The sequence below is a fragment of the Misgurnus anguillicaudatus genome, chromosome 3 (assembly GCF_027580225.2).
Source record: "Misgurnus anguillicaudatus chromosome 3, ASM2758022v2, whole genome shotgun sequence".
In the NCBI taxonomy this organism is placed as follows: domain Eukaryota; kingdom Metazoa; phylum Chordata; class Actinopteri; order Cypriniformes; family Cobitidae; genus Misgurnus; species Misgurnus anguillicaudatus.
In genome coordinates this window covers 4,833,107-4,858,017 of record NC_073339.2, presented here as the reverse complement: position 1 = coordinate 4,858,017, position 24,911 = coordinate 4,833,107, and the positions used below count along the sequence as shown (strand labels likewise).

Sequence of the window (24,911 nt, the reverse complement as noted above, 5' to 3'; positions counted from 1 at the left end):
ACACACAAACATCAAGAATCAGAGTATGAATCTCAACAAGGGTGACAAAGAAAATGGTAAAAATGGTCATTATTTATTTCTGCCACAGTGCATTCTGGGAGTTTTGGATAAGATTTGCAATTTGTTGATACCCAGCATGCATTGCAGCATGAAGCTTTTCATTTTATTTTCACCATCATTGTGATTTATACTCTTGAGTTTGTGTGTGTACATTACACAGTGATCAAATTTTAAGTATCAGTGATTTAAAATAATTCAGAATGACAAACTGCTATGAGGGTGCTGTGTTTTATACAGTCTCACACAATTAATGGAAAAGGATACTTCTGATAAGTGTGCAAACACTACACTTGCACATAAGTTTTGTAGATGCTGATGATATTTAGACTTTATGTACTAAACAACAATATGGAGTTATGCTGTTGAATTTTCTTTTCTATAAACAAACATAATTATAGCAGTAGGAAAGATTAGCAACTAAGAGTCAAGTCCTACTAAAACAACCACTGATCACAATAATGGTGACTTTAAATGAAACAGCCAACATCTACAGTAAACCTAAGTTAGAAAAAAATCTACAAGTTAGATGTAAAATGCAATTTTAGGTTTCAAACACATATGGCGATAGAGAGGATAAAGAGTTACTTTTAACTCTCTGTAAGATTGGGACAATATGTACACCCAGCAGAGTTGATTTAACTCTGGATTTTGCTGTGTTTGTGTTGAAAGGCGTACAAGGTTACGTTTAGAGGATAGAAGTACGGCTGGCACTATTGACCAAAATTCATATCTCAGCAGTCTTCCAATGAATGGTGATATACGATACATCTCTTTATTCAGTACAAAGTGATATAAATGTTTACATGCAAGTCAAAGCCTGATGTGAGAATCACAATCACATTTATTAAAACTACATATGATGAATTTTAACAGTTAAAGAGCTGAGCAAACTGACCTGTCAAAAATATCCAAATATACAGACAGTAAAGATCAGGAAGTAAACGGTGAAGCTGTTTGTTGTAACATCCAAAAAAAGGAGAAATGTTTGGTGACAGTAGTGATAAACGCTTATATACTATCTATATAAATAATAATGTACAAGTTACATTGTGACAAAACATCAAATATGTTAAACAGCTTTAGGAACAAACACTGGCATATGTTACTGAGTCTTCTGATCTGAATGTTTTTGGTGAAGAAACTTTATGTTTGTAAATAGCTGCATATGTTACTGTGTCAATGATGGGGTTTGCCGTTTGGTTGCTACAGTTGTATGGTTGGATTGAGAGATTGGAATAGATGGATGAATCTTGAATCTGATTGGCTGCAGAATTATGATTGACAGTTGAATACATGACTGTGTGTGTATCAGTCTGCTGTTGAGTCTCTGTGATGTCCACATATGTGATGTCCTCACCTGCGGTCTGTAGAGTCAATGATTTTATAATAACTTAACAAATAAATGCAACACTTTTTATATACATAAAGCAAAAAATGATGTCCTATGACATAAAACAATCAAATGTTTGATCAGTTCAAATTTAAGAGTGCTGATTAATGAACAGAACATCACTGTGATGCATTTCAGCTGTATGATGCATTTATTTTCGTTTATATCTACAGCACTCTATGTACTGTCCCTCCTGTCCCACACAACTGTCCACTAGAGGTCACACTAGAGGGGCTTGACTTCATCATTACAATCAGATGATTTTAAAAACATTGGTCATCAGTATTGTATACAAATAACACAGAGACGCCCCATAACATCAACAGGTGTGTTCAGAAAGTGATAATGGGGTGATTGTTTACCTCTCTCACCTCTGTGGTCCCTCTTTTAACATCACTCGGAGTTGAACCTGTAACATCAGAAGCACATCATTAGATACAGTACATTACATCCTGATCTTAATAAAAGACTGCATGTTTTCTCATTTACCACTGGAATTGTGTGACTTTCTCTTCTTCCTTTTATGCATACAGAAAATCCCCAAAAATATAATCAGCATCACAGTCAAACCCACAGCAGTCCCCACCAGAGGACCTGAATGCACACAGAGAGAGTAGAGGTTACTGATGAGCGTGTTTAGTTTTTAATATGGCTGGTTAAAAAAAATCAAAAAATATAATTGATCTACTATTTAACAAAATATTTCTGAAATCCCTGATTTGATTATGCGTAATACTTTAGGCAGGGCTCTTAAAGAGTGTCCGATGGCCCGGGGCAGGCGGGAATGATTCTGTAGCCAGTGCTACATCGCTACAGAAGTGTATGATTAGAAAGTGTTTTAGGCCTTGCTAATTTAAATATCATAGCAAAGATGACGCAAAACCAATTTCTCTGCTACTCGTGCATTGTTTTAGATATCTGAAGCGTGCGCCCGGCAAGCAGCATCTCAACACTTCAGACAATGTGCAAATACTGGGTTCATGTTTGCTTGACCTTAAATGGACACATGTACACAATTATTTTAAAATGTCGCGATTATCCTCGTAAAACTAGTCTATTGTGTGAATGTAAAAAATTCCGAAAGTAACTGCATACTGGATCTGTGCATTACATGTAGGTCTTAAAGTGACAGCACAAAAAATAAATTAACTAACTAATTTACGTTAGTTAGTGGTTTTATCATACTCATTTTAACATATAATGTAACCTGCTATAATAGGATCAATCATCCAACATTTCTGTAAGTGATGTGTGTAAAGAGGAAGTATTGGCTCACTTGTGTACCATATGAAGAGGGGAAATTCACCAGCTTGATTTATAAATGTTTGATCAGCTGAATGGGTTGTTTTATCATGACCTTCAAATGAAAAAGGAAATGACATCAGCAAAGGATAAATGAAAAAACACATGTAATATTACTCCTACAGAAGTCATGTTACCTTTAGATGGAAATGAGGTTGTGATGTAATGAGGTGCGGGAGTGAATGATCTACTCGTGGAGGTTTGAGAATCAGATTTTGTCTCTGGTGTTGGAGTCTTCTCAGGTGTGTTTGTGTTTTTGTCTGCTGTTGTGTGTGCAATAGTCAAAAATAAATGAAACAGAGTATTTTACAGTGTAAAACATTTATGCCAAACATTGTTATTTTTTATCTTTATATACTCTCAGATTGACCTTTATATATGTGTCTTTAACATATCTGCTCACTCCACACCAGTAAATCCCAGAGTCTGACTCCTGTAGATCAGTGATGGTCACTGTGAACGTTCCTGTCCAAAAATCTTCCAGTCTGAATCTCCTGTTAGGTGACCAATCAGATGATACTAGAATATCTTCATCATTACCATTACATGGATCTCTGCAGAAATACTTCTTGTTATCTGAAGCCCATTCATTAGTACACGTAATTGTGACTTGATCTCCTTCACGATTGTTTATGTGAATCCCATCAGCAGCTGAATTTCCAAACCCTGTTGAAATAAATAAAAAACATATTAACTCTAATGCATACAGTATGATGTCTTTCTTCATTTTTAATGATGTTTGATTATTTAGATGAAGGTCTCAGTAACTGAGTAGTGTTTATGTACTGGTACAGATTTATGATAAATTCAATACCAATAACTTTCAATAACATCAATTACAAAGACCTTTCTTTCTGAAACAATCTGTTTTCATTGTGTTTTTAATGCTACATTTACAAGCATTCAGTATGAAACCCTTGTGTGAAATGTGTAGAGCGACATTTTTTCTTTGGTTGTTTATTATTACATTTTAACAAGAAGCAATTTACAATTATATTGAAATTTGAGAACCTGTGATGATGTTTTAGGTGAGTGTTATCTGGAAAGTGCCTTATTGATTACAATACCTCTCTGACACAATACAACCTATCTGGAAATTATGGTTTCGTTTTGTCTAAACAGCATTAAAGTTAGAGACATAAATACAAACAAAACTGACCTGACAGACAAATCCAGATGCACGCAGCACTGATGAACTTCATTTTTGATGTGTAAACCTTCCAGCAAGATCAGTAATTCATGTTAGATTGAACTGTGACAGATGACACATGAGAGCAGTGTGTCGTATTGAGGAACTAAACATCAAACTGCTTACCTAAGATTAGCTTTCCTTTCTTTTACCCACAGCAACCGCATAAAAGTACTCGCTTTCAAAACTTCCTCTTTCTTGTGTGGACACAACTGCTTTCACACATATGTGTTTGTGCTTGTAATGGTTGAGAATTAGAAATGAACTAAGCAGTCTGATCTGAGATCAATGGGAACGCTCCGTACATGACACTTGTGTCAGCATCAGTATGTCATCAAAGCACAGATGAGAACATAAATAAAATGACCAAGATAAAGCAGAAATAAACAGTTTGGATCCAAAACTAAACATTTAAGGTGACAGTGAAACACTTGACATCAGTATTTATTTGTTACATACCTTCAAAACCACATTTCACATTTAAGGTAAAAAAACCCTTGTATAATGTGCCATGCTATAAATAAATGTACTTGTTTATCTAACACAGGGGTGTCAAACTCATTTTAGGCTGAGGGCCGGATGGTAAATAACGCCACAAAGTGAGGGCCGGATAATTTTTTTAAACCTTAGTGTGCTGATAATTGTCTTAAAATTAACTAAACAAACCAATTAATTAGTTTGTTTAGCAAGAAAATCCAGAGAAACACACAGCTCTGTGAAAACTACATTTCATAAGTCACACTCATTTTGTACATATTATACACACAAATTTACATCTGTACAAAACCCACTGGCCTTAGGTTGAAAAGCTATAATTTAACTTCTTTTGCCTTAATGCCAAAATTATTTATAAACCATTCACTTTTCTTTGTAATAAGAACAGTCATTTAGAAAATGAAAATGCTAGATGGGGCAGTGGCCCAAACCAAAAAGGGCACTATGGGGGTGGTACTATTATTATGGTTTTAATGAAGTATTATAAATATGATGTGTTATATTACTAGCATCAACTTAGACAAGTGATTATAATGGGAAATATAATAACAAGAATTAAAGTCTGCTAAACATTCAATATGATTTACCTGTTGGCTTGATGGAGCTTTGAATCCATTTTTGCAATGTTAAACTGCCTTTAGCAGCCTCTCTTTCCGTTCTCTGTCGTTATTTTGTGAAGGCATTGGTGTTTTTTGTATTTTTTTCTACAAAGTGTGCCAACAACAGCAAATTTAGTGTTTATATTAACTTAGATCTGATCGGGAAGATTAAATCGATTAGACAAGCATTGTAACGTTAATACTAAGAATGTGGATATTTTGTTGTTGTTTGCTTGCTAAGTTGTTAGCACTTTTAGAACACCGACAGCAAATCATTACCGGAAGAAATACATAAACAAACTTACAAATTACTAATTCTGCGGTTTAACAACTGATATAATATAATGAATCTACCTGTTAATGCAACGAACTTTGGAAACTGTCGTCTTCGCTCTCCAGGCAGAGAGTGAACACCGTCACAGAGATGCTGCGGAGCGGTCGGGAAAACACCAAGTGGATCCCGGGAATCAGTGGATCTTTAGCGGAGCGGTAACAATAAAACGGCAAGATTTTTGGACACCGTGTTAAGTCTATGTTCCGCGTTTTGCTGCTTTCCGCAAGTCTCTCATATTAAAAACGAACTAGACACCCGCCTGAAAGGGTTTTTAAAATATGTATTTAATATTTAATAAAACTGTATAAATCATCATGCGGGCCAGATTGGACACCTTTGCGGGCCGTATCCGGCCCGCGGGCCGCATGTTTGACACCCCTGATCTAACACATCGTTTATTAAATATTAAGAATCTCTGCTGTAATAATTTTGGGATTTTGAATGTTGGTACTCTGACTATAAGTCTGGTGTGGAGCAAAATGAGGGTCTTGAATCTGATTGGCTGCAGTGAAGTAGACGACAGTGAATGTATCATCTTGCTGTCGAGTCTCTGTGATGTCACATAATTTACTCAATTGGTTTTGTTTCAGATTGAGCAAATGCAAGTTTGCTTGAAGTATTAGAACTGTTTTTTTGTCATAAATTTTCTTTGGGGGGCCGCAAAGGAATGCACCATACACAAAGGGGGCCGCACACTGAAAAAGTTTGAGAACCACTGGTCTATACAATCATCATTTTGTGTCTGGTAAGCCCTCAATAAAACTAATAAATGTGATCATTTAGCACATTAGATGTGCTGTATTCACTGCCAAGACGGACACAAATATGACAGCACGCATGGCTGAAGTGACATCTTTGGTACCCATTAGTATTACTCCTACCGACATCATGTTACCTTTAGATGGAGATGAGGTTGTGATGTCATGAGGTGCAGGAGTGAATGATCTACTCATGGAGGTTTGATAAACTGATTTTTTCTCTGGTGTTGAAGTCTTGGTGCCCTATTTTAACGATCTAAGCGCATTGTCTAAATAGGCGTGTCCGAATCCACTTTTGCTCATTTAACAACTGGAAAAATGGTTTGTGCGCCAAGTGCATGGTCGAAAAGGTTAGGTCCTATTTTTTTAATGATGGGAGTATTTTGGGCGTAACGTGCAATAAACCAATGAGAGTCTCAGCTCTCATCCCCTTTAAAAGCCAGTTGCCCTGACGCTATGTTTAATCCCTATTTAGATGACGGACTTTGTAAAATGCAAAACTAAGCGGAGGAAGAAGATCCCCAGTTTAAGATTATTGTTAAATAATTGTGTTGTTTTTCACTTGTATTGAAATGTTATTTTTTTATCAAAACCTTTAAAGGCGGAGTCCACGATGTTTGAAAAACGCTTTGGAAAATTAGACGGGCCGACTACCGAAACACACTTATAGCCAATCAAATCAGATCAAATGCCGGGTTGCGTATGTGTGGGGCGGGTCTATCAACAGAAGGTCCAGATTCTATTGGGGTAGGGGCGTGTTTGTTTAGGTGATTTCAAATATCAACATTGGCTTACAAACATCGTGGACTCTGCCTTTAAAACCCGTTTTCTTTTAGTCATGGAAGTAAAAAAGCAGGCTTTTAATTGCTTTAAATGTATGGCTATCCAATATCATCAAAAATAATTTACGTAAGTATGTAAGAAAAGGTTTGTACTGTAAAAATACTTTATTTGTAACAAACAGGAAATAAAGAATTTACAAACGGCTCTCCGATTGTTTCAGCACTTGGACAGCATTTTTTTAAGCAAAGAGTTTTTTTAAGCATTACTTTAAAATATTTCTCATCTCACCATATCCATGGTACAGAGTCATCATATACAATTAATCCGTGAGGTAGCATTTAAAAAAAAAACACTTAAAAACAGATGCATTTGTTTGAAGCAAATCATTTAATTACTTACCAGGCTACAGGTAAAGCAGCTTTTTGCGCCTTAAGGGGATCGCACAACGGCCGCGTAGCTCAGCGCCGCGCAGTGCCGCGCCGTTCTAAAAAAATGTAACACATTGTTTACTATGAGTGTACGCACACCGGCGCCGACAGGTGGCGCCTGTCCGCGCCGCCCAGCTGTGACTCAGGAAGTTGTTCAAATCCCTGTCGCGCCACACAGCGCCACTCACATAGTTTAACATTACATAACATCATATGTGTCCCAAATCATTAACAAGTAACATTGGCTGCTAACGTATATTTTGCATTTTGAAGTAGACGCTATCTGACGAAGCTCGCGCTATTGAATGTGCACTTCCGGTTTACAATACCTCCGAGTTCTCCTAGGCGCGGCGCGACGTGGCGCTGCGTGGCGCTGAGCTGCGCGGCCGGTGTGCGATCCCCTTTAACGTCTCATAATCGGTCCTCATTTATGTCCAAGAGACTCAATAATAATCTTTTATATTTCAATCCTTTAATCTTTTAATATTTGAAAAGCGTTTTTGTGCTGCTGAGCATTCATATGTGATAAGCAAACCTGCGTTTTCGGGCGTAAGATAGAGCCCTTGATGTTTTTGTCATGATGTTTTACCTGAACTCTGCCAGCACGAGTCATTGAATATGTAAATAAAAACTCGTTTTTTGTGTTTGTATTTGCAAATACAGCTGCTCCATTATGTCGAGGAGCAGAGACGAGTGCTCGAAGGTCAGCAATTTTACATGTGTCCGACTTCATGCGGCGCTGCAAGAACGGACAGACAGTTGATGTCAAAGTACCGCGAGAGCGAGTTGAGAAATCACATGTAGAGGTCTGATTTCGAATCGCTCTCGCGGTACTTTGACGTCATCGAACATCTACTGCAACAACTCCTCCCTCCAACATGAAGAACCAGTCTGCGTCACCACCAGCGCTGCCGGTGATGGGCTTGAGCTTCTCTTGAAGGCATATATGCACGGGTACGTGTAAATGAACACTTTTCTGAAAACTGACATGTGTGCACAATATTATTTTTGAAACCAGAGAGGTTGAAATGTCCGTTTATGAAAATAGCCGCCCACGTGTAAACGTAGCGTTATAAAACCATGTGCCAGGTCAGGCGCACCTGTATGCAATGGTTCCTTTTTAAATCACAGATCACTTGCAAGTGTGCGTATGAGGCTGGTTCACGTATATCCCGCCCTGTTCACGCCCTTTTTTAACCATAAATAGTCAATGCAAATCACCTCCTAATAATGGTGATCCACATTGCTGTTAATTTTTAAATAACAATTTTCTTTCAAAAACTTTGTTCATTAAACCAAATCCATATGCTCTCTGAGTGAGTTTTTTATTTTAAGAATATTATCTGAACCTGAACAAATCATAAAAGCAAATTACAAATCATAGGCCTTAGTTTTGAACCCAGCTGAGCCTGGCATGGACACCACCCAAGGTTACCAAATATCTAACAACGCACTGGTTAGAACAAGTCTGTTACTTTGCAGTTGGTTTTAATTTATTGAAATGTACATTTGTTTTGTGATGTGGATGATGAAATGTTGAGTTATATGTGTGCTACGGATTTTGGAGGCAGTATATAAAATGGTTAAAAACAATGTTTCATGCTATTAGGAATAAATGTACTTGTTTTATTAACACATTGTTTATTAAATCTCTGCTGTAATTGTTTTGAGGTTTTAAACATTGGTAGTCTGACTGTAAATTTAGAGTGGACTAAAGAGAAGGTCTTGAAACTGATTGACTGCAGGGTTTTGGCTGACAGTGAAGTAGACGACAGTGAATGTATCATCTTGCTGTCGAATCTCTGTGATTTCATAATCACGAACGACCTGTGAAGGAATGATTTTATTTAAAGTGATGTCTCTAAACAAAACATTTACGTGTTTTTTTGTTCTAGATGGAGCGATCACAATATGGTGCAATACCAAAATGATATATTGTACCACTTCTTCAAAATTAGTCTCCGAATTAAAAAAAAATGAAATGATCATGAATTGCATTATTACATGACAGACCAACAGAAGGACTTCAGGTTATCTTAGATCAGAAGTTGATCAGTCACTCACCTTTATGGTACATGTGGTGACAGTTTCAGCATCTGGGTGTTCTGAATCTGTTGCATGAGAGAGACATTGAGGGAAATGCATTACATTAAGAAGTATGTGTATATTTTTACTTACTCCTGAAACTGTTTGATTTTCTCTTGTGCATGTTCAACATACAGACCACCAGTCCAAATATCACCAGCACTGCCAAGCCAACAATGATGATCACTAGAAGACCTGGAGGAAATCATCTGTTAATATGCATATTGATGACAACTGTCCACCTTCTGCCATTGTGTTCATGGGTGCAGGAAAATTACATCTCGACAGAATTGGCTTAAGGCACCACAGGTACTTCACTACTCATTCAGAAACTGGTAAAGCATCTTACTCTGTTTTATCTCACTTGTCATGTGTTTGTTCAGGGCCGGCCCAAGCCTTAATGGGTCCCTAAGCAGAATTTTATTTGGGCCCCTCGATGGGCCTATTGATTATTGTCAAAAGTGTGTTTACATGCACATCCTTACGCCGATTATGCTTAATAAACTGATAACGTGGGTTCATTTAAACGCGTAAAATGTTTTTCTTTTATCGGGGAAAGCCTATAAGCAAAAACTGTGTAAATATTTAAATGTTAAAAATGCTAAATATCGCATCAAAGACTGTTAATACAAATGTTTAATGCTAAAAGATTGATATTTTTTGGGGAAAGCAGAAAAATCATGAAACTAATCGCTTCCTCATTTTTTTTGTTCTTTGCCCAGTGGCGTAGCCACGGGTGTGCCGGTGCCACCCACAGTGGCAGCTGGCACACCTAAAAATTGATGCTGATTTTTTATAGTGTCTCTCTCTCTATTTATTTATTTATATATTTATTTATATATTTATATAATATATACATATATATTACACACACACACACACATATATATATATATATATATATATATATATATATATATATATATATATATATATATATATGTATATGTATATGTATATGTGTATATATGTAATATATATATATATATTATATAAATGAAATCTCTTGAAATCTCTATATATATACACATATACACAGCAAATTCCCCAGTTAAATTAACACTGCTCGGTGTTTATATAATCCACACCAAGATTGGTGTTAAAAAAACACTAAATCAGTGTTAAAGTTAATAAGATAATGAAGTGATTGAGTCATTAATAGTGAAAACCTGCTGGTCATTCCGTGTCAAATCAACTCAATTTTGGAATTGTTCCTGTCTTAAAATTTTTATTTTGTTGACTCTTTTTCTGGAGAAAGTAATACTAAAATGAGGAAGAAAGCCAAATTATTATTTTTTTTTGCCAAATTATTAAATGCAATAGATGAAATCCAGAGGTGGACAATCTATGTGCCATGGCCCATGAGTAAAAGTCCTCTCCATTATTTTGTTCCAATCACCTGGACTTGCCAACCAGCACAGTAGCGCAGATATCGCAAGATAGGAACGCGACTAAACCTGAACCCAGCTCGAAATGCCCCGAGCGTCCAAGTGACGTGCTTCCACGTGTATGTGGCACGACATCCCTTCTCGTGCCAGTTTCATGTATTGGTTACTCAACTGATTTTTTTTGTTGCTTGGGATTGGGGTTAGAACAACTTTCTGTTACAGAATATTATGTCCTCACCCTAACCCAACCACAACCGAACACGGTTTAAAATTCTGTCAAATAAACATAAAAACCAATGCTTAAAATGACATCCACATTTATGCCAAACCCAACTTTAATCCTCGCGCGAAAACAGTCGGAAAAAAAAAGAGGAAAACCACAAATCTAACCCTAATCCTTGGCAACAATGGTTTGAAAAGATGAGGAACGATTGCGTTGCCGGTGCGTGAAACGGGCACAGAGGGAGGGTCGTGCCACGGACACGTGAAGACGTGAAAACACATCACTTAAACTCTCGAAAAACTTTGAGCTGAATTCAAAAACAGTCACATTCCTATCTTACCATATCTGCGCTACTCACCTGACCAATGGTGAGCTCGAACTGCCCGAAGCTGGCCGAAGGCTCGATATCTAGCACCAGTGCTGTGATTGGCTGAAACGCTCAGGGCACGTGGAGTGCCTTACAGGCAGCGCTGCCTTGAAGGCTTCGTTGAGGGCTTAAAACACCAACGAGCCAGGAGCTCACCTCCTGCTGAAAAACTGTGCTAATTAGCAAATCCAGGTGATTGGAACAAAATACTGGAGAGGACTTTTACTCATGGCACATGGATTGTCCACCTCTGATGAAATCACCATAGTTAAATGAACACTATCATCATCTCTGTTTGAAAAGTAAAATTACAACTTGCTTCCAGAGTTACATGGATGATAGGTTGAACTTCTAAAGAACTGCTGTAAATCTGGTTAATAAAGTAAGTCACCATTGCTCCGATTAGTGTTTTCTTTAGTTGGGTACTTGGGTCTTGAAGTTTAGTGTTAGTTTTCTTCTGCTGATTGTGGCAGTGTGTTTATAAAACACATCTGTTAAAGCAGAGAAAGATGAGAGAAATGAAGTCTATAACTGTTGCTATGTTAATTATTATGAAATGATATCATAAAAAAGTAATCACTGAATATAAGTGTTTAATTTATGTTATGCCAACCCTGTGAGGCTCCCATTAAATCCAACAGGGCTGTCAAAAGTCCACATACCCCGAAGTTAAATATTGTTTACCCAAATCTAATCTGTGGTGTAAGCCAGACACACTGAGACATCAACAATCAGCCTATAAAACACAATCATGGTGACAATCAACAACAAAAGCTTCATGCCGCAATGCATGCTGGGTACCAGGATTGTAGAAAACTCATTCATAAATCCCATCATGCATTGCAACATGACAAGAATTTAGCAACTTTCTTATCATTAACTGTCACCATTGTTGAGATTTGTATCAGAAATCATGAAGTGTCTCTTAAGCAAACAATAACAACAACAACAACAACAAACACAAAAGCATTACAGCAGTCTCATTCAATACAATGTTACTTGCATAGAGCTTTTTTATATGCCTGTTTCTTCATAATTAATATGTGATCAAATGTTTCAATGATTTGTAGAGTAGAATATAATAAAAATAAACTGAGAAGGTCTGAAAGGTTTTCCCTCTACATGAAGCAATGAACAAGTGGTTTTACTAAAACATTGTTGCTATTGCTAAAAGAGGAGAGTTAGATCAGTGAAGGTCAGGGGACAAATGCCTAACTAAAGGAAACACTAATCACAGTAATGGTGACTTCAGATGAACTCATAACAAACACAAACTCAAAAAGATTTAATGTGATACATTTTGTGATAAATGTCTATTTGACTTGTGAGACATCACGTCAGAAAGAAGATTTGTCTACTAAATCACGCATGTGGATACTGGAATAGTTGAGCACTTGTATTTTGTTCTGACAGCTGTTTAGAAGTTAAACTTATCCATTTAGAAAATAAGCAAGTTATCATTTTATTTTTCAAACAGAGATGCTGATAGAGAGGCAAACGTGAAAGATTGCAGCTTTTGGAGGCATACACCCAACAGTATTCATCTATTGCATTTAATAATTTGTCTATCATTTTAGTATTTTCTCCAGAAAACGAGTCATCAAAACAAAAATTTAGAGACAGGACGTCCAAAATGTAATTGAATTGAATGACCAGCAGGTGTTCACCACCAATGTCCCAATCATCACTTCACCATCTCACCAACCCCAACACTGATTCAGAGTTATATTTTTAACACCAGTCTTTTTTAACACGGATCTTGGTGTGGATTATATAAAAACACCAAATAGTGTTGATTTAACACTGGTAGAGTTCATTTAAAACTGGGGATTTTCCTGTGTATGTATATAAATATATGTATATACGTATATATGTCACAGGAGTGACGATCTTTTGGGCGGAACCAAAAGTTGGGAAAGTTTGGTTCCGCCCGGATGTTTCCGCCCGGACCGGGAAGAGAAAACACCGGACATCCGGTAGCATCGCGAGGGCTGTAATCAGCCAAACTACGTACAGCTGTGAGTTGTTAAGAGGAGCGCCGGGTGATTGGATGAAGGCAACACCCAGGAGAGTATTTAAGAACAGTTTAAACCACAGTTTGGGTCGATGTTATCACCATTGTTGGTGTGTGCCGTAGCGCTGAGTTGGGCTCACCTGGTACGCCATTCGGATCGTTGGACTTGCTCTCTCTCTTTTTGCATCGTTGGATTTCTGTTGATGGAGATATCGAAGACCTTATGGGTTGGAGAGTGAACGGATACTGACCTTGGATGAGAGAAACAAAGGAAGAAGGAACGTGCCATCGTGAGTATCCATTTGTGGAAAAGTGGTGTTGACGACTGGAGAACCGTTTCATCTATGTAGCTGGAGTTATTGTAAGAAGAAGTCAACCTAGGGAAGCGTGGGACGAAGAAAGCACCATAGTCGTGAGTAACAGAATCCATTTATTGGAAGTGAATTGCATGTACTTGACCTGGATATCTTTTGAGTGTTTCCCAGCAAGAGCGGGTGGCCCTGCCCCTGAGTCAGCGTGGTGGGTGAGCCAAAGGATCTTTGTGTGAAACAGCTACAGTGACGAAAACAACCACTAGGCCGTGTTACCAGCTCCACATTCTCGCCCAGAGCGAGGTGAAGGAAGACGGGCGTCTATTGTGTGCACTGAGCGTGGTGGGTGAGTCTTGGATGTAGAAATTTCACTTTGAAGTGGTGCTGTGTGTATTGCAGTGAGATTGCTGTGTCTTGTCAGACGTACCCCGCCTCCAGTCACTCGCCCCGGGGCGCTGAAGAGGAAAGCGGTTCTAGAATAACCCTGTGTATGATTATGCTGTGAGTGTGTTTCAGCCTTAAAATCCCGGAGTGGCCTCCTGAAGTATTTTCGCCGCCAAACGCTTGGCGGACTTGTGTTAGGAGTGGCGGTGAAGAACTGTACGATTGGCGGTGTGTGAGTATTACAAATCACATTGCTACCTTACCTGTGTGTTTTCATCATCGCAGAGCTAGAGGCGAAGGAGATCCGCCGCCCCGAGGTCTCTACGAAGGGGCGCCCCGGTCCGGTTTTCGATTGCCAACGGGCATCGAGGAAAGGGCAGCGCTCGACCCGGTGTGACGGCGTGACATTCTCGCCCCTCTGTTGGACCAACGAGCTCGCCGAGAGGGTTTGGTCCCCGGCGCCATCTTGGAAACCACTGTCCAGTCGACGCATTGCGTATACCAGCTATCGTAAGTCCGCCACCCTGTAAAGTATAGCGTAACCTGTTAAGTCTGTTGATCAACAGGGAAGAGGAGTGTGCTGAGAGAGTTGTGAAGAGAAATCACACCTACCTAGAAACTGTAGTCAGCAAAGAGGTGAGAGAACCAATCGAAAACGAGTCACTGTGTCCCTGTGTCCCAGCTGTCATCTGTGGGAAGAGAGAGAGCTAGCGTGAACGCTAAGACACCGAGCTGTGAAGAGAAACCACACCTACCTAGAAGCTGTAGTCAGCGAAGAGGTGAGAGAACTAATTGAAAACGATTCACTGTGTCCCTGTGTCCCAGCTGTCGTCTGTGGGAAGAGAGAGAGCCAGCGTGAACGCTAAGACACCGAGCTGTGAAGAGAAACCACACCTACCTAGAAGCTGTAGTCAGCGAAGAGGTGAGAGAACTAATTGAGAACGATTCACTGTGCCTTTGTGTCCCAGCTGTTGCCTGTGGCGGAAGAGAGAGAACAAGCGTGAGCACTAAGAAGGCCAGCTGTGAAGGAGAACCATACGAACCAGACGCTGTAGTCAGCGAAGAGGTGAGAGAACTAATTGAAAACGATTCACTGTGTCCCTGTGTCCCAGCTGTCGTCTGTGGGAAGAGAGAGAGCCAGCGTGAACGATAAGACACCGAGCTGTGAAGAGAACCACACCTACCTAGAAGCTGTAGTCAGCGAAGAGGTGAGAGAACTAATTGAGAACGATTCACTGTGCCTTTGTGTCCCAGCTGTCGCCTGTGGAGGAAGAGAGAGAACAAGCGTGAGCACTAAGAAGGCCAGCTGTGAAGGAGAACCATACGTACCAGAAGCAGTAGTCAGCGAAGAGGTGAGAGAACTAATTGAGAACGATTCACTGTGCCTTTGTGTCCCAGCTGTCGTCTGTGGAGGAAGAGAGAGAACACGTGTGAGCGCGAAAGCAACGAGTTGAGAAGGACAATCCATACTTACCCAGAAGCTGCAGTCGGTGGAGAGGTGAGGAAACCCTTGTGAGAACGATCCACTGTGTCTTCGTGTCCCAGCTGTAGTCTGTGGAGAGAGAGAGAACAGGAAGGGAGAGTGAGTCGACAACCAAGGAGCTGTGTGGAAAGACGGCGAAGCGCCGTGAGCTACACGCAGGTATACGGACAGGAGAAAGTAAAGCACCAACACTGATTAAAGTTTGTTCTGCCTCCAGGAAGGAAGAGGAGCGCGCCACGGGCAGAAGGAACCAGAGGCGGGAGCCCGTTCCTCGACGCAACCCCCCCCCATCCTCCGTCACTCATTCGGCCGTGGCCCCCTGCAGGGTAGAGCTTGAGATTAGTTTTAATTTCCCTTTCCCCAACCCCCAGTGCATTTTAGATATTTAAATAAATAAAGAATATTTTTTATACTTACCTGTCCTCGTTGTTGTCTGGTCATTGGGTTGGTTTTGGGGACCTCCTCGAGGTGGAAGTTGAGAAGGGGCGTGGCTTAATTACTAGCAGCCAGCCCCTGGCTTGTGACATATACGTATATATATATATATATATATATATATATATATATATATATATATTAGTGCTGTGTTCAAAATATCGATACGACGATACATCGTCATGGACGCATTATGATGCGCGCATCGATACAGCACCTTCCATATCGATTCGGATGCACTTTTGAAAGTAACGTGACAAATTGCTGTTGATCCGTGATCCATATGGAAAGGATGCATGTGTCCCGCTGAGTACGTAGAGTTAAAGGTAGCGGGGTATACTTTCACTTTGCGTGTCTGTCTTGCTGGCGCACGTGTCTGCATAGTGAGCCGCGTACTCGCGCTCTCTCTCTCTCTCGCGCGCGCATTAAAATCAATGAGTTCAGTATGAAGGCGCAGATATCTTAGCCTATACTACTGCAAAGGGCTTTATTAGCTACTCTCTTAGAAAACAGTACTAACGCATTTGAGAAGAAACACGACAAAGATTTGCATGTGAAAAGTGAATGTCTAGAGAAGAGATACAGAGCTACTTCAGATTAATAATCTGTCACATTAATAATCTGATTTCTATTAAATAGTATTAAGTCTGACTGCATGTTTATATATATATTCATAGATGTAGAATAATGAGAGACAAGAGTAAGGCACCATCTTTGTAAAACTGCTTTTAAAAAACTTAAGTTAAGTTAAGAACTAACTCTGGGATTTTAAGTATTTCTAATAGCTAATAAATGAATGGCAAAAACACTGTTACAACACTGCCTATTCAATGTACAATAAACAGATAATAATAAAAATAATAATAATAATGTTACTAAGTTCTGAACAAAAATTTAATTCAAAATAGTCTTGTATCGTGATGCGCATCGTACCGAGGCCCTTGTATCGGGATACGTATCGTATCGGGGAATTGTTGGCGATACACAGCCCTAATATATATGTATATGTATATGTATATGTATATGTATATGTATATGTATATGTATATGTATAATAATATATATATTATTCTATAAAAAATGTATATGCATGACCATGCTGTTTCTCAAAGAATTTACAGTAGGATCACCTTGGCGTAGGATGAGAATAAAGTGGGTTTGGGATGATAAGGGGAAATGCTGTGGACCAGTAAAAATGTCTTCTCAGTTTTTGTACTGAGGTCAGTCTTGCTGCACAAAGAGTCTTATTTTGATGGAGCTGGGCATTTGTTTGTTAACGCACCAAAATCCAGTCCCAATGTAGCAAAGCCTTCTCAAAGGCAGCTGTTCACTACACCATATAGAAAATATGTTTGGAAAATGCTATAACTTCATAATATCGTAAGTCAAGACTGGGGCTGGGCAATAATTTAAAAGTAAAAAGAAAATGGTAATCATCTGTTAGCATTGGTCAGAATAAACAACGGACAAAAATGTAGAAAACATGAACAGTTAATTTGCGTAAACAAAAAATATCTGTATTTATTTTAAATAAGAGTCAACAACTACATCTTAGGCACACAAGTCCAAGAAAAAAGCTACATACAGTACATGTGGCATCACCTGTTGTTTTCGTTTCAACATATAATGGATAAAGCAAAACAACAACAATGAGCTTGTGACATATATGCAGAAAACTAAAACACCAAACAGGCTGAATTAAAGTGCAGATTCATTCTCTGACAGTAGATGGTGCTTATGGAACATAAGTGGTTTCCAAGGTTGCCCTTGTATAGATAGTTTCATCAGACGCACATGCGTTGTAAAAAAACTTAACTTGCGGTCTCTGTTTGTTTAATGGTCTGACTAGTTGCTAAACTGAACTCTGCAACAAATACCTCGTCAGAATTAACAAATGTTTTGGTTTCCTAAAGACGAGGGAAGACGGCGATCATGGATTACCGCTATTTGAAGGGAGGTTGAACAAGGTAATCTAGTTGTTGTTTATTTTGCTTGTTATGAGAAATAAACTACTCTAAAAGGACTTGTTACTTTAGCATAAGTTACATGTGTTTCACAAACAAGTGGTTTGTTTATGTTGTTACTGCTGAAACCATCTATACCCAATGGGAGAAAATGTGAATGAGTATGCATGTGTTGTGTTATTTTATTCCAAATGTCAATAACGGCAGATTATTATGCGTGTTGTTTTTGCATTCCTAACATAAATAAACAAAGCCTATGATGTGATGTTTTATCATGACCTTTAAATGAAAAAGGAAATGACATCAGCAAAGGATACATGAAAAACACTGTAATATTACTCATACAGATGTCATGTTACCTTTAGATGGAGATGAGATTGTGATGTCATCAGGTGTGGGAGTGAATGATCTACTCGTGGAGGTTTGAGAATCAGATTTTGTCTCTGGTGTTGGAGTCTTCTGAGGTGTGTTTGTGTTTTTGTCTGCTGTTGTGTGTGTGATAATCATAAATAAATGAAACATTTTATTTTACAGTGTAGAACATTTACGCCAAACATTGTTATTTTTACCTTTATATACTATCAGATTGACCTCTTCATATGTGTCTGTAACAACTCTGTCCACTCCACACCAGTAAATCCCAGAGTCTGATTTCTGTAGATCAGTGATGGTCACTGTGAACGTTCCATTCCCAGAATCCTCCAGTCTGAATCTCCCATTAGAAGTCTGATCAGATGCTACTAAAATATCTTTATTTCTGCATGGATCTCTGCAGAAATACTTCTTGTTATCTGAAGCCTGTACATGAGTACATGTAATTGTGACTTGATCTCCTTCACGTTTGTTTATGTGAATCCCATCAGTAGCTGAATTTCCAAATCCTGATTAATCAAATAAAGCAACATATTAACTCTCCTGCACACAGTATGATGTCTTTCTTCATTTTTAATGAAGTTGGATGATTTAGATGAAGGTCTGAGTAACTGAGAAGTGTTTATGTCTGTTGTCATAATGCTACATTTACAAGCATTCAGTATAGAAACCTTGTGTGAAATGTGTAAAGAGACATTTTCATATTATTATATTGCAGGTTTGATGCATTATTGACTTTGCACATTCTTGAGGTTTTTTTACACAGTAGAGAGGACAACATGTACTCTTAATAATACTGGGTTATTTGGGTCAAAAAGGGACGAACCCAACCCAATAGGCTGTAATTGAACATATGCTGGGTTGTTTTAGGCCATTGTCAGGTCAATTGTAAACATCTGGGTTATTTTATGCCAACAAGTAAATTTGATTTGAGGTTCACCAAGGTTTGTTGTGGATGATACAAGTAACAAAATAAATTGTATTTCTTTTTTTTAAATATTAGCATTAAGGCATTGCTAGTCACATGCATTTTGTTTATTATAACAGACGTCACAGATATTCATTATTTTGTTAAGAAGCAATGCACAATTATATTGAGAGGAGACAAGCATGTTTTTTGCAAGTGTTGCATGAAAGGCTTCCATTATACATTTCCATGGAAAGTTTTCAAAATTCCCAGAATTTCACAACCCTACACAATAGAACCTATCAGAAAAGCTGGTTTCGTTTAGTCTTAACAGCATTACATTTATCTGAGTTATTGCAGGAGCTCATAATATTGTGCCGTTCTGCCTTCACGTTAACCAAACTCATATCACACTACTGAGATATAAATACAAACAAAACTGACCTGACAGACAAATCCAGATGCCCACACAGACGAACTTCATTTTTTATGTTTAAACCTTTCAGCAAGACCAGTTCATATCAATAATTCATGTTAGATTGAACTGTGTTTTTTACTCACAGAAACTGCATAAAAGTACTCATTTGCAAAACTTCCTTTTTCCTGTATGCAGACACAACTCCTTTTTCCTGTATGCAGACACAACTGCTTTCACACATGTGTTTGTGCTTCCTCTTGTAATGGTTGAGAATTGGAATACACAGCAAAATCCCCAGAATCAACTCTGCTGGGTGTACATATTGTCCCAATCTTACAGAGAGTTAAAAGTAACTTTGAAGCGGAGTTAAAAGCTGCAATCTGTAACTTTATCCTCTCCATCACCATCTCTGCCTGAAACCCAAAACTGCATCTTACATCTAACTTGTAGAATTTTTTTCTAACTTAGGTTTAGATGTTGGCTGTTTCATTTAAAGTCACCATCATTGTGATCAGTGGTTGTTTTAGTAGGACTTGACTCTTAGTTGCCAACTTTTCCAACTGTTCAAAACATGTTTTGCTATAGCAAAGCAAACACAACAGCACAATTCCATAGTTGTGTTCAGCACACAAAGTCCAAACATCATCAGCATCTAGAAAACTTATGTGCAGGTGTACTGTTTGCACACTTATCAGAAGTATTCTTTTCCATTTATTGTGTGAGACTGTAGTATAAAATACAGCACCCTCATAGCAGTTTGTCATTCTGAACGATTTTGAAACGCTGATACTTAAATTTTGACCACTGTGTTGCGTACACACACAAACATCAAGAATCAGAGTATAAATCACAATGATGGTGAAAATAAAATGAAAAGCTTCATGCTGCAATGCATGCTGGGTATCAACAAATTACAAATCTTATCCAAAACTCCCAGAATGCACTGTGGCAGGAATAAATAATGAACATTGTTACCATTTTTTTTTGTCACCCTTGTTGAGATTCATACTCTGATTCTTGATGTTTGTGTGTCTACATTGTGCTGCGGTTAATTTTTAAGTTCCTCAAAATCGTTCAGAATGACAAACTGCCATGAGAGTGCTAGATATTATACTACAGTCTCACATAATTAATGGAAAAGGATAGTTCTGATAAGTGTGTAAACACTACACCTGCACAAAAGTTTTCTAGATGCTGACAATGTTTAGAATTTATGTACTAAAAATCACCATGGAATTGCAGTATTGTTTTTTTTTTGCTATAATATAACATGTCTTAAACATACAAAATTATAGCAGTTGGAAAAAACTAACAATTAAGAGTCTAGTCCTACTAAAACAACCACTGAGTACAACAATGGTGAGTCCAAACGACACAGCAAACATCTAAACCCAAGCCAAGAAAATAACTACAAGTATGCAACTCTAGGTCTCAAACAGAGATGGCGATAGAGAGGACAAAATGACTGATTGCAGCTTTTAGCTCAATTTCAGAGTTACTTTTAACTCTCTGTAAGATTGGGACAATATGTACAACCAGCAGAGTTGATTTAACTTTGGGGATTTTGCTGTGTAGAACTAAGCAGTTTAATCTGAGATCAGTATGAAATAGACGCTCCGTACATGACACTTGTGTCAGCATAAGTATGTCAGCAAGGCACAGATGAGTACATAAATAAAAGGACACAGATATAGCAGAAATAAACAGTTTGGTTCCAAAACTTAAAGGGGACATATTATGAAAATCAGACTTTATCCATGTTTAAGTGCTATAATTGTGTCCCCAGTGCTTCTATCAACCTAGAAAATGTTAAAAAGATCAACCCAATAACTTAGTTTTGGTAAACCATTTTTTGCAAGCATGTGAAAAATAGGTCATTGTAATTTGGCCCTTATTGTGATGTCAGAATAAGGTAATACCGCCCCCTTTATCTGCACTATCCAACCACAGCACAACCATTTAGTATGGAGAGAAAGAGAGAGATAAAATATTAAATGCATTTTAAATGACACACCCAAAACGGCACACTTTTGCTCAGACCTATTTTAGACTTAGTTTTCATCTTAAAAAAAATCTCATAATATGTCCCCTTTAACTTGAAGTTGACAAGTTCAAAAGCCCATTTCACATTTAAGGCAAACAAACGGTTGTACAATGTGCCATGCTATTATGAATAAATGTTATTTTTTTTCTAACTCGTTTATTAAACATAAGAATCTCTGCTGTTAGCATGCTCAGGTTTTAAATGTTGATCACGAGCAGCCTGTGGAGTAATGATATTACAATGATATCTCTGTAACACATTATTTACTTAACCATTTTCAAAATTTGTCTCTGAAATGAAAAAAATATTCAAATGATCATGATTTGCATTATTTACCTGACACCCACAGAAAGTGATAAAGGACTTGAGGTTATCTTAGGTCAGAAGTTGATCAGTCACTCACCTTTATGGTGCATGTGGTGACAGTTTCAGCATCTGGGTGTTCTGGATCTGTTGCATGAGAGAGACATTGAAGGAAATACATTATACTGCATTAGTAAGTAGTTTATAATTATCAATGTAAAACAGCAAAATTTCCACCCTACTCTAATGCCAGGAAAGACCTCTCCATTAGCATTCACATTTACGTTGATATCAGTTGCATGAATAATGCATATTTTTTGGCTGTATGAATGCTGTATACAGTCTTTTCTTATGCACACTTTTCTTTTAACACAGACAACTGTACCACTGTTAAAACATACTTATATGCTGTATTGATATTTCAGCAGTATATTGTAATGTTGGGAAAAAAATTGCATTTGTGTAATTTTCTGTAGATAGCCATGTCGAATGTGTGCCTTAATTTTAATTATGCATCATTGTGGATAATAACGGCCTTAAGCTTTTTTCATAATATATTACAACCATTGATTTAACAATTTTATGTTTATCATCACCTATCACATGTCTCTTTGTGAACCCCACACTTACACAGCATCTGCCCTGAAGAAATAATGATCAGATTAAAATATCACCTGTATTTTAATACACTCCATGTCATTTCATAATCAGCCAAAGTCCGCATATTTATGTAAAGACTGCATTTTTTCAAATACACCGCACTTTCGCAGCATAAATTGCAGATTTCCGTGCGCAAAATATGCAAGGCTTTCATGATTTCATAATCAAAAATCACATATATCTTAGCAGAAAGTTGAAAAATGTTGCATTTACTTCACACAAGTGCAGCCATGTCCCCTGTTGCCACACAGGAAAATCACCAGTGTTAAATTAACTCTACCAGTGTTAAATCAACACTATTTGGTGATTATATAATCCACACCAAGATCGGTGCCAAAAAAGACTGGTGTTAAAAATATAACTCTGAATCAGTGCCAAAGTTAATGAGATAATGAAGTGATGATTAAGACATTAATGGTGAACACCTGCTGGTCATTCAAATCAATTACATTTTGGACATTTTGCTGTCTCTAAATTTTTATTTTGATGACTCGTTTTCTGGAGAAAATAACACCGAAATGATAAAGAAAGACAAACTACCAAATGCAATAGATGAATACTGTTAGGTGTATGCCTCCAAAAGCTGCAATCTTTCACATTTGCCTCTCTATCATCATCTCTGTTTGAAAAATAACATGATAACTTGCAGAGTTATTTTCTAAATGGATGAGTTTAACTTCTAAACAGCTGTCAGAACAAAAAACAAGTGCTCAACTATTCCAGCATCGACACGCGTGATTTAGTAGACAAATCTTCTTTCTGACGTGATGTCTCACATTTCAAATAGACATTTATCACAAAATGTATCACATTAAATCTTAAGTTTGTGTTTGTTTTGAGTTCATTTGAAGTCACCATTACTGTGATTAGTGTTTCCTTTAGTTGGGCATTTGTCCCTTGACCTTCACTGATCTAATTATCCTCTTTTACAACAATGTTTTAGTAAGACCACGTGTTCATCGCTTCATGTAGAGGAAAAACCTTCCAGGCCTTCTCAGTTTATTTTTATTGTATTCTACTCTACAAATCATTGAAACATTTGATCACAAATTAATTATGGAGAAACAGGCATATAAAAAAGCTCTATGCAAGTAACATTGTATTAAATGAGACTGCCGTAATGCTTTAGCGTCTTTTTTTGTTGTTGTTTTTTGCTTAAGAGAGACTTCATGATTTCTGATACAAATCACAACAATGGTGACAGTTAATGGTAAGAAAGTTGCTAAATTTTTGTCATGTTTGCAATGCATGATGGGATTTATGAATGAGTTTTCTACAATCCTGGTTCCCAGCATGCATTGCGGCATGAAGCTTTGTTGTTGATTGTCACCATGATTGTGCTTTATAGGCTGATTGTTGATGTCTCAGTGTGTCTGACTTACACCACGGATTAGATTTGGGTAAACAATATTTAACTCTTCAGGGTATGTGGACTTTTACAGCACTGTTGGATTTCATGGGAGCTTCACAGGGTTGGCAGAACATAAATTAAACACTTATATTCAGGGATTACTTTTTTATGATATAATTGAATCCCAAGACTTATACTTTCATACTAATTAACATAGTAACAGTTTAATACTTCATTTCTCTCATCTTTCTCTGCTTTAACAGATGTGTTTTATAAACACACTGCCACAATCAGCAGAAGAAAACTAACACTAAACTTCAAGACCCAAGTACCCAACTAAAGAAAACACTAATCGGCACAATGGTGACTTACTTTATCAACCAGATTTACAGCAGTTCTTTAGAAATTAAACCTATCATCCATGTAACTCTGCAAGCAAGTTGTAATTTTAGTTTTCAAACAGAGATGATGATATTGTTCATTTAACTATGGTAATTTCATCGATTGCATTTAATAATTTGGCTTTTTTCCTCATTTTAGTATTACTTTCTCCAAAAAAAGAGTCAACAAAATAAAAAATTTAAGACAGGAACAATTCCAAAATTGAGTTGATTTGACACGGAATGACCAGCAGGTGTTCACTATTAATGACTCAATCACTTCATTATCTTATTAACTTTAACACTGATTTAGTGTTTTTTTAACACCAATCTTGGTGTGGATTATATAAACACCGAGCAGTGTTAATTTAACACTGGGGATTTTGCTGTGCATGTGAACGTTATAAACTGATGTGATTATGTGACCTGAACAACTGCAAACAGTTTTTGCAAGTTTCAGCAGTTTTTGCAAGTTCCTGCTATT

The 24,911-nt window shown here is 37.7% G+C and overlaps 1 protein-coding gene across 3 annotated transcripts; it reads right to left on the bottom strand.

Moving 5' to 3' along the window:
* Positions 1–660: 660 nt before the first annotated feature.
* LOC129445411 (uncharacterized) lies at positions 661–19,900 on the bottom strand. Of its 3 annotated transcripts, none has more exons than XM_073860140.1 (7): positions 19,716–19,900; positions 18,562–18,873; positions 18,352–18,477; positions 2,757–2,807; positions 1,940–2,044; positions 1,822–1,859; positions 661–1,424 (listed from the first exon to the last, which is right to left on the bottom strand). In XM_073860140.1, the coding sequence occupies exons 1-7, from the start codon at positions 19,753–19,755 to the stop codon at positions 1,140–1,142; spliced, it is 957 nt and encodes a 318-aa protein (XP_073716241.1). In that variant the 5' UTR covers positions 19,756–19,900; the 3' UTR covers positions 661–1,139. The 3 variants fall into 3 exon arrangements, with proteins under 3 accessions (XP_073716241.1, XP_073716240.1, XP_073716242.1); XM_073860139.1 differs by having other exon boundaries at positions 669–1,424; positions 1,813–1,859; XM_073860141.1 differs by lacking the exons at positions 661–1,424; positions 1,822–1,859; positions 1,940–2,044; positions 2,757–2,807 and adding exons at positions 8,265–9,165; positions 9,403–9,449; positions 9,517–9,618.
* Positions 19,901–24,911: the final 5,011 nt, after the last annotated feature.

Coding starts and splice junctions, on each gene's coding strand:
- LOC129445411 (XM_073860139.1), bottom strand. CDS start 19,755: ATGAAGTTCGTCTGTGTGGGCATCTGGATTTGTCTGTCAG. Junction 2,808..18,351: donor AATCTCATCTCCATCTAAAG/GTAACATGACAT, acceptor TTTCATTTGAAG/GTCATGATAAAACAACCCAT. Junction 1,860..1,939: donor AAAGTCACACAATTCCAGTG/GTAAATGAGAAA, acceptor CTGATGTTACAG/GTTCAACTCCGAGTGATGTT.